General features: G+C 37.3%; 1 protein-coding gene across 1 annotated transcript; it reads left to right on the forward strand.

Moving 5' to 3' along the window:
* Positions 1–5164: 5164 nt before the first annotated feature.
* Positions 5165–7945, forward strand: LOC113741348 (hydroxycinnamoyl-CoA:piscidic acid hydroxycinnamoyltransferase-like). The gene has a single exon (XM_072074435.1). The coding sequence runs from the start codon at positions 5262–5264 to the stop codon at positions 6624–6626; it is 1365 nt and encodes a 454-aa protein (XP_071930536.1). The 5' UTR covers positions 5165–5261; the 3' UTR covers positions 6627–7945.
* The last annotated feature ends 2080 nt before the right edge of the window (positions 7946–10025 follow it).

Below are 10025 nucleotides of genomic sequence, written 5' to 3' on the forward strand. Positions count from 1 at the left end.
GCACTTCAACTTCCTTTTCAACTGCATCTTTAAATCCGTTTCCTTGAACTCTTGCAGTTCCATGTCATTTGGCCGGATAATTGCACTCTCATCTCCTTCAAGATTGATATTGGTTTGTGAGGGCAATTCTTCAAGGTGAGAAGCTAATCGCTCTATCCTGGATGTCAATTGACGCATTTTATCCGCCAGGTCGCGAAGGCTCGCTTGTGTCTCCTGATAAAATCGATTTAGGCTCGCTTGTGTCTCCTGATGAAATCGATTTGTATTAGCAATTAGTAATCCCATCATTTCTTCAAGAGACATACCTGACACGGAGGATGATTGCTGAGACTCTTGCTGTTGAAAATCCCTTGGCCCCGTCGCATAATTAAAATTGGAATTATCCCACCATCCTTGATCATACCTGTTTGGATAAGGGTCATACCACGTTTGAAATCGAGATGGAAAATCTCCAAAAGTATCAATCAGAGCACTTAGATTATCTTGAAATGCGGGGCATGTGTCGGTTGAATAATTTGAGGCAAAATAAGTTTCACAATTTGCAACAACCCATTGATCATTAGGAAGAACACGAGTCTCATAACCCCATTCAGGAATAAAGTCCAGTCTATCATCAAAATACGGAATGTTAGCAGCCATAAAAAAAATAAAAAAAAGGAGAAAAATAAATTAAAAAATGAAAACAAGATAAACTCAAAAAGAAACAAATTAATCTGGCACCAGTCCCCGGCAACGGCGCCAAAAATTGACAGGTTGTCAGCTTGTGCAACAATAAATACCTGCTCAAACTAAAAATAATTTCTGTAGATAGCGGTGAGTATGGTCGAATCCACAGGGACTGGGAGTAATTATTTCTTTTCAAGTTCACAGTGACAAAGGGGGTGTTTTTGTGCAGAAGGTGACAATTTAAACAATTCAACTAAAAGTAAAATAATAAAAATAAAAATAAAATAACCAACTAGAAATTAAATAACAAATTACTAAAATCTAATGAGTGATAATTAAGGATCTAGCCAAGAAATAACTTCAGCAATGGTGCACCTAATTGATCATCGATAAGCAAAGGCAATTTCAATTATTTATCAATAAATAGGTTATAACTACCAAGCAAGCGATGGCAGTCAACCCCTCCTTACTGTGTCGATGATTAAGGTACGCCCGTTAATCACTGCTCTAATTGAGAAATAATCCTAGGTACGCCCATAGAATTTAATTCCCCAATTGCCTTACGTGTTAGAGGAGCCCTATTCTAATCAAATAACGCACTACCAGGGTTATTTTAGATTAGCCCGCGTATTCCCCTGACACGAACCTAATCATGCAAGTTGTCACTATTTTAGAGCAATTAAACAATTACGGATTTAATGCCCTAATTGACAATAGATTACCAAATCAATTAATTATCCGGATCCAAGACAATTAATTAATCAAATAATCATAAGTACTGCAACCAAGAAATATGCGAATACCAATAAATAAAAAAAAAGATAAAATTAAATCGATCTCACAATTTTTAGGCGAATCAAAACCTCCGTTGTTCCTTGACTAGAGTGAAGAGATTAGTTCATGTTTAATGCGAGGAACCCACACAAAAGTGAAGAGAAAGCAGCAGCCATCGTCCTTTGAGATTGGAAAAATTCAATTCATCCGAATATTCAAAAGATAGCAGGCCACAAAAGGTGGTTGCTAGTTCTCCCTTCGTCTGCCATACAAAGGAGGAAAGAAAAACACTACTAAAAGAAGAAAAGTCAAAGGTTTCTCCAATTTTGCTCCTGACATGCGTGGAGAGCAGCAACTAAAAACTAAGAAGAAAAGTCAAAGTGAAGCTCAATAGGACAAGAATCAAAAGCTAAGCTAATGATAGTGCTTTTTCCTCTACAATTTCTATTTCGTATCTCCTGTGCGGCGGCTCTAGCCCCCAGGGGGAAGAAGACGACTCCCACTTCAGCCCTGAGTTCCTCCTTTTAATGCTGTCCTTTGCGAATTATCAAAAAGGACTTGTATCTCCTTATTCCAAAAATACCCTCGATTGTCTGCTATGTGAACTCTTTCCCGATAACTATCAAATTGGCCTTTATTGTGATATTTTTGTTCTACTCCCTGAAATAAATATAAATTACGAAAAGTGAGTAGAATCTAATAATTAATTCACATCAGGTCAAGTAATAGGGAAATTAATAATAAAATAAATGATAAAATTGCAACCTATCAGGCTGCAAACGAACCGAGCTACTGTAAACGAATCGAGTCGCTCGAGAGCGGCTCGAGTCGAGTTCGAGCTCGAGTCGAAATCGAGTTCAAAATATTAAGCTCGTTAGCTCGCGAGATCGAGTATATATATATATATATATATATATATATATATATATATTATTTTAAGTATATATATATTTTTATTTTTTAATTTTAATAGTAAAATTACATATATATCCTTAATATTTTATTATTTATTAAGAAAAAAATATTATTTTATTTATTTTTTAAAAAATAAAATAATTATATTTTATTTTTTTCGACCTCGAGCTCTCAGCTCGAATCAAGTCGAGCTCAAGCTCGAGTTTGAAATTGTCAGCTCGTCGAGCTCGAACTCGAGTTCGAGTTCAATGAAATTATGTCGAAACTCGACTCGATTAGGCCAAAACTCAACTCGTTTGCAGCCCTAATATGGACTACACAGCCAACTAAAACACTTCAAAAACAATCCCCGCACCAAAGCTAGATGCGAGATTTCATGAGCTTAAGGTATCTTGCGAACAAGAACCATGAGCTAGACCTCGTAACAATTGTCCATATGATGGCAAAAGCAATAACTGATGCAGATCCAAAAAACGCTGTATCGATCCATGTTGTTTGCCTCACTTATGGAACATTATTTCTGATGTGCCCAAAGAACACGTTGTTGGTTGGGGGTTGATGTGATGTTGATTGCTTACTCCTTAGTATATAAATCTAGAATGCAAATCCAATCAGGAAGGAGATGGACCTAGATTATGTTGACTATTCTAGGTACATTAGCTCTTCAAAAAACTGAGTAAATTATTCAAAGGGTTAATTACGAAAACTCCCTTTAAGGTATCAAATTTGCAGTTTGCTGCATGAACTTTATTAGGCTCACAATTGGTCTACAATGGACTTTAGTTACTTGGAATCAGTAGGGATTTGAGACAATTGCAATGCTATATTGGAATTTTTTCTTGTTTGATCTTCTTACATGATTTTAAATAATCATGTTTTTATGTTCTTGTTTGCTTTTGCATCTAGATACTAGATTTTTTTAATAGTAAAAAAATTAAAGTCTAAAATTTATCCAAGAATGGTTTTAGCTGATTCTAAACATACTTTATATTTAATTTGAGTTAATCTTATATACACTAACAGTGTATATACTATGACAGCTTGATGTATGACTCATCTATAAAATTTGAATTTCAAATTTAAATTTAGATTATGTGTCAAACATTTAATGATAAAAATGTATATGTATTGTGAGTGTATAAAAGATTAATCTATTTAATTTTGATAAGCAGCATTTTACAAAATGTACTTCAAGCGAGGACATACCCATCATAAGCCCAAAACTGTGTTACAATTGCACAATTATGACCATTCGATATTTGTTTGGCATTTTGGACTCCTCATAGCCTCGGGCCGCCACAGAATAATGGTGCAAGATCCAACAAAACTCGTCAATCAGTTGCATGTCAAATTTAAATTTGGATATATTTTTTTTAAATAATTATTGGGCCAAGTGACAGGAAGCTCGATACCCTTAAACATACTTGGGATTCTCAGTGGCATGTTTTCTATGCCAATCCAATGTCATCAATAGTGTTGCGCCAAGTGTCATGTTATTATTTAAACTTGTATTAAATCAAGCCAAGTTGAATTATTAGAAAATTAAAGTGTAAATAATAACAAGACACTTGGCACAACACTATTGGTGGCATTGGGTTGGCATAGAAAACATGTCACCTAGGATCTCAAGTGCCTTAAACAAAGTTTTGGATTCGAAAACAATGTTGGGAAAGCACCCTCAGAAAAAAAAATCCAACATTGATTGACTCCAGATTAGTCGGGGCACAATGAGGTCACTAGACACTGAGAGTTAAAAAAAAAGGTACTCCCCCTGTCCCATTCATTTGGTTTTGTTTGGGGAATCCAACTTTTTAGAAATAGTGATTTGATTGTGATGTTTGTGCTTCTCTTTTCAATTTTATTCCTCAAATTCAAATTTTAAATTTGAATGTATGATTAAAAAGAAGGGTTATATTGGAAAGAGAGTGTAAAAGTTGCTTTGACTTTTCTTACATGACAATTGTTTTGAGACATCCCAAAATGAAAAGTATAACCAAATGAATGGGACAGAGGGAGTATATGTTTTTAGTCTTGAATACTCTTGAATGTTTGCTTATAGCTCTTTTAATATGTATGTAGTTTTACATCAAAAAAATATATGTAGTTTTAGAAATATGATGGACAATATTTATATTCCACTTTTCCTTTTTGGCATTCTACCCTTCCTGTAGTAAAGTATTATTCAGCGTCAGGCCAATTTGAAACATAATTTTAATTTATTAATATACCACTATGGTTTCTAAAAGAACCAATTTCACACATGGCTAATTACATTATTAAGTAATAAAAATCTCAATAAAATAATTCAAAAACAAATCTGAAATAAATTAAAACACTGTAAAAGTGTTTTATCCCAAACCAGATCTAAAATAAATTGAAACACTATAAAAGTAGAAAATAATGTAATATATTAATTCCAACTTCACACAAATTATACAAATGCATTTAGGATTAATGATTAATGCCTTGGAAAAAAAGAAATAACTTAGTTTAGTTAGATAAAATATTTTATATTTATTAAATTCTTTTTAATTCATAAACGAGTTATTGGATCATCCATGGATGATCTAAATTCGACCTGTTTTCTTTTCAAGTTCATCAGGTTCGACCCGATTCTGATCCAAACCTGCGAAATTTCAATTTAAGTCCATTAGTACCGTATTAAGTTCGTATGATGTTTTCAAATTATATCGAAAATTGCCATCCCTACATGTAAAGCAGAGTCTTCACAATTTTCACATGCGATACACTAAATCTCGGGCCTATATAAGCGTATGCTGGCGGCACTGCTACCACAGCCAAAATCTCACCCTCAAAATTTCCTTTCCTTCTCACAAAGCCTCCCAGCTGCCATACTTTTTTCCTTCTTGCAATTCTCACTCCCATTATTCTCTTTCCTTCTCACAATGGTTAACTTGATAGCCTCTCACATTGTCAAACCAGCAAAACCAATCCCCACGAAAGTGATGTTTTTATCTGAGTGTGATCAACGTGTAGCCGTGACTCATGCAACTGTCGTCCATTTTTACAAGCCAGAAAGTCCAGAATTGCTAAATGATGCCACTGAGGTTTTGAAAGACTCACTAAGCGAAGCCTTGGTGGCGTTTTATCCGCTTGCTGGACGTTTATACCCGAAAGATGGGGGCCGAGTTGAGCTGCAGTGCAATTCCATGGGAGCTTTACTTGTTGAAGCTCAATCTGAACTCAAAATCCAGGATTTCGGAGACTTCTGTCCAGCGCCACAAATCCGTGCCCTGATCCCACCTATAGATTACAGTAATACTCCCCTTCATGAGGTACCGCTCCTTCTAGTGCAAATAACAAAGTTAGCTTGTGGTGGTGTTTCTTTAGGCGTTGCCGCATCACATGTCATTGCGGACGGCCAAAGCTGGTTTCATTTTTTTTCCGAATGGGCAAAGATTGCACGTGGTGAAAAATCTGATGATAAACCATTTCTAGATCGAACAATTTTTCAGCAATATGAAGACGATCACCCATCATCAACAGCTCCAAAATCACAATACTCGGACTTTTTCCCACTGCCCGTCCTAATAGGCCAGTCTAGCAGCTTGGAAGAGCGTAAAAAGTCTACCAACTGTGCCATGCTTAAGTTAAGTAAAGACCAAATTGAGCAGATCAAGAACAAGGCCAACTACCAAGATTTGATGATTCACAAAACTAACAATCAAAGCCCCTTTAGCCGGTTTGTAGCTGTATCTGCACATATATGGAAGTGCTTATCCAAGGCCCGTATGCACAACCCTGACCAAGAAACGGTTCTATATGTGAGTGTTGATTTTCGCAATCGGCTTAAACCACCCTTGCCCGGAAGGTACTTTGGAAATGCTGTCTTACCTGTACCAGCAAGAGCCATTGTCGGTGACCTCCAATCGAGGCCACTAAGCTATGCTTCAAGCAAAATTAAGGAAGCAATAGAGAATGTTACAGATGAGTATGTAAGGTCATATCTTGTTTGTATGAAGAACATTCCGGAGGTATCTAGCAGTCGACATTTTCACACCGTTGGTTGTCCGCAGGGGTTGTTCTTAGGAAATCCCAATTTGCTCGTTACAAGTTGGGTTGGTCTGGGCTTGTACAAAGCCGATTTTGGGTGGGGAAATGAAATTTTCATGACCCCTGGGTCAGTAGGTTATGATGGAAAACTCTTCATTATTCCTAGTCCTAATGGAGATGGATCGTTCTTTATACCATTGCGCCTACAAGTAGAACATATTAATGCTTTTAAGAAGCATTTCTATGAAGATATATGATGATGTAGACTTACAAGGTTGGTTCTAATGTACGGGCCTGTTTGGAATCTGAGTTTTTTGGGAGTTTGTCTAAAATTTTACTGTAGTGCACTGTAGAAGTTTTTGAAAAAATTTTGTAAAAGTTTTTTATAAGGTGAAAAATTTTTTGTAAGGGAAAAACTTTTTTTCCTTTTCTTTTTTTTTTTCTCTTTCTCTTTTTTTTTTTCTTTTTTTTTTCTTTCCTTTTTCTTTTCTTTCTTCTTCTTCCCCGTTACCTCTGCCTCCCAGCAGCAACGCAGCCTGCTCCACCCCCTACTCCGCCACCGGCCCCACCTCTAGCACCTCCGGCCACGATGTTCCTGATTTCGCACCCCAACAGCTGCTGCTCCACCGTGTGCCTCTCCACACTGTCCGTCCCCATTCCGTCCTCCAGCACATTGAATAGCGCCGAGTAGTAATGCAGCGCCTCCACGAACCGCCGCAAGAAGCTTCCCCCGTGGCTCAGGTCCTGCTGGTTGCTGGCGCGTCGAGACAGTTCATGGCCACGCACTCGGCGCATTGCAGGAGGAGGCCCAGGAGACAGAGGCCGGAGGACTTGGTATCGCCAGCTGCTGCTCCACCCAAGGAGGCGGTTGCGGCGGCGGCGGCGGCGGCGGCTTCGAGCTCAGCAACGTCGTCGTCCTAGTTGTCTAAGTCGATGGTTCTATCAGCGGAGGTGGAAGGGTTGTCGGGGCCGAGGGAGGAGTGGCGGCGTTTGAGGAGGAGAGGTCTTCGTGGTGGGCAGAGGAGGAGCGCTTGGACTGCATAGAGGAGGAGGAGTTGGAGGAGGGACGAGCGTTTCTGCTGGGGGGAAGGAGAATGGGAATGGGAACGGAATTAATGGGGTTGGAAGCAGAAATAGCAGTGGAATTGGAGTGGAGCAAACTCTGGAGCATGATAGATGGATAGATTGAATTGGAAGCGGTAATTGAACTGGAGTCTAGCCCGGAGAGGTGGTGGTGGGTTGGGATGGGAGAGGAAGAAGAAAAAAAAGGGAAGGAAAATTTTTTTTTTTTTGTGTGTTTTGTATATTTTGAAGTGGGTAGGTAAAAAACTTGCTTAAAAACCTGACTTCCAAACAGGCACGTAATTTGTGTAGTTTCATGGGGCTCAGTAAAAAGCTTAGTCATAATGGCATATCGACTATTAGATTAAGCTAGGAATGGAGTAGCTTTGGAACCACCATGGACACTACAAAAAATGATCAACCATGCGCTTGAATTAATTTAGAGAAAAATGGTGACCATGTAATCATTTTTTCCCTCTCTTGTGGAATAACATTTATAACCTATCTTATCTTAGTCCGAGGGAAAGAAAGAATCCAAGTGAGCTATATGAGGGGTGAGAGGGAAAGAACCCATATAAAGTAGAGGAGTACACTAATAGACATCTTACCATGTCATAATTCTCTCTCTCTATTTTTTTTAAAAAAATTTACTTGCATATTTGTAAATTCCTTTTTGGTTAATTGCCCTTTTCTTTGATGTTAAAATAGGCAATACATAATATGGCTGGAATGAGATTGATGTCAAAGTAATGAAATACCATCTTCTTATTAGCTTGATATTTTTGGGTACATTCTATCTTTGATATTTTAATTCGAGGAGCCCACCATCCCTTTCAATAATTGATATTTGTTAAGTGTAAAATTACAATCATTATTCTTTGTCAACATCCATTTTCCAAGAGAATTTTATGAAAAGTTGAGAGTAAATGTAAATGTCACAAAAAGATCGACATCCAATTTATCAACTTAAAAGGAGGTCTTTATAATCTCTACATTTTTTAAAAAAAAAAGGAATAAATTCAAAAATTGTAAGTGTTATAGACTTGTTCTTTTTTTTTTTTTTTTTTTTTTTTACCGTTAAACCCCTATATAAAGGCCTGAGGCCAATTCTCTTCTGCAGCTAAAGAGTTGAGATTTTCGCATCTAATTTGCTGGCACCATTAATGCTAGCTGTACTTCCAAATGCCCCACACGGCATTGGACACAATTTGCCCAACCAGATGAAACTCCTTTATCGGAAATTACACGTGGCGGACTTCTGTGCAGCCGACATATATACATTATTTATACATTATTATTAACTTCTGCAATGCATATAAATAATGTACATATAATGCATACAGATAATTATTTCAGTTAGACAATGACCGACATACATACTTATATTAGCTGTTTAATTAATGAAAAATTCGATACTAAGTGACATTGCGACTAAATGATAGAAACAAACTAAAAAATAATTCATCCCCTTGTTTTTAAGATTCTCACGCTTGTATTTATCATTTAGTAATGTCATAATTTATAGTCATTTTTTTTAAGATGAACTCTTAATTAATAACATCTCTTAGAGATTGGTATCCCAATGCAATTTTTTTCTAAGGCACTGCAAATGAAATATAAGTAGTCTTAGAAATATATGGTTTCAACAATATTGATAACATTCCACTTGTAGCAGAGTATAATTATTAAACGAGCATGAAGCATATGAACTGTCAACGACCGACAGTGTAGTGTGGATACAGTGCCCTTCATATCCAAACCATATAATATGTCTGTGAATGGGCTGGTGATTTTGGGTCCCTCATTGTTCATTAACACGTGGATTCTTTCATCATTTCACTTGATTTTTATGTTCATGGGTTGCAGAAGTAGACCTGGCTTTAGGGTCCATTGGTTCCATCAAAGTCAGCAAGACACCTTCTGTATTATCACATGGCCTAGTAAATATACAAGAAATCTTTCTGCAGCTGCTTGGATGAGCCTAGTAAATACGTATCTATCTAATCTATCTATCTAATCTAATCTAACTATATATAAAAGCGGGAGTTGGAGAATGAACAGTGCCATTTTGGTCGAGCGGTTATCACGTAATTTTCAGCAACTTTGATGGCTTTTGTATTTGTTAGTTTTGTCGGCTTTTCGGCAACTCCATTTGCATCGGTCTCTGGCAGTTCAAAGCGGGAGTTGGAGAACGAACAGAGCAATTTTGGTCAAGCGGTTATCACGTCATTTTGGGCAACTTTGAGGGCAATTGTCAAGCGGCATTTTGGTCTTTTGTCATGTGGCTGGCTCTGGCTTTAGGAAGATGTGGCTAAACGTCAGAATTGCCGATGCTATTTCATTATTGATTCTCTTTTGCTGGAAAAAGACAACAATTATTAAGATGGCTCTTGGCATTATATTTCAATAAAAAAAGGGCTGGCTCTGGCTAAGGCTTGTTAGCTGTATTATTGTGCTATGTGGGCTACAGAGCTAGGACTCACAAAAGAGAGCTGTACCCGTACGCTCTCTATTGCAAGTAATACTGCAGGCCTTGCATATATAAGTAAGCAAAATCGGTTAAGATGCTATGGGTTTTCAACTAAAAATGGTTT

Source organism: Coffea arabica, chromosome 1c, assembly GCF_036785885.1.
Source record: "Coffea arabica cultivar ET-39 chromosome 1c, Coffea Arabica ET-39 HiFi, whole genome shotgun sequence".
In the NCBI taxonomy this organism is placed as follows: Eukaryota; Viridiplantae; Streptophyta; class Magnoliopsida; order Gentianales; family Rubiaceae; genus Coffea; species Coffea arabica.

Excerpts from the sequence above, each read along its gene's own strand:
- LOC113741348 (XM_072074435.1), top strand. The coding sequence starts at position 5,262 with ATGGTTAACTTGATAGCCTCTCACATTGTCAAACCAGCAAAACCAATC.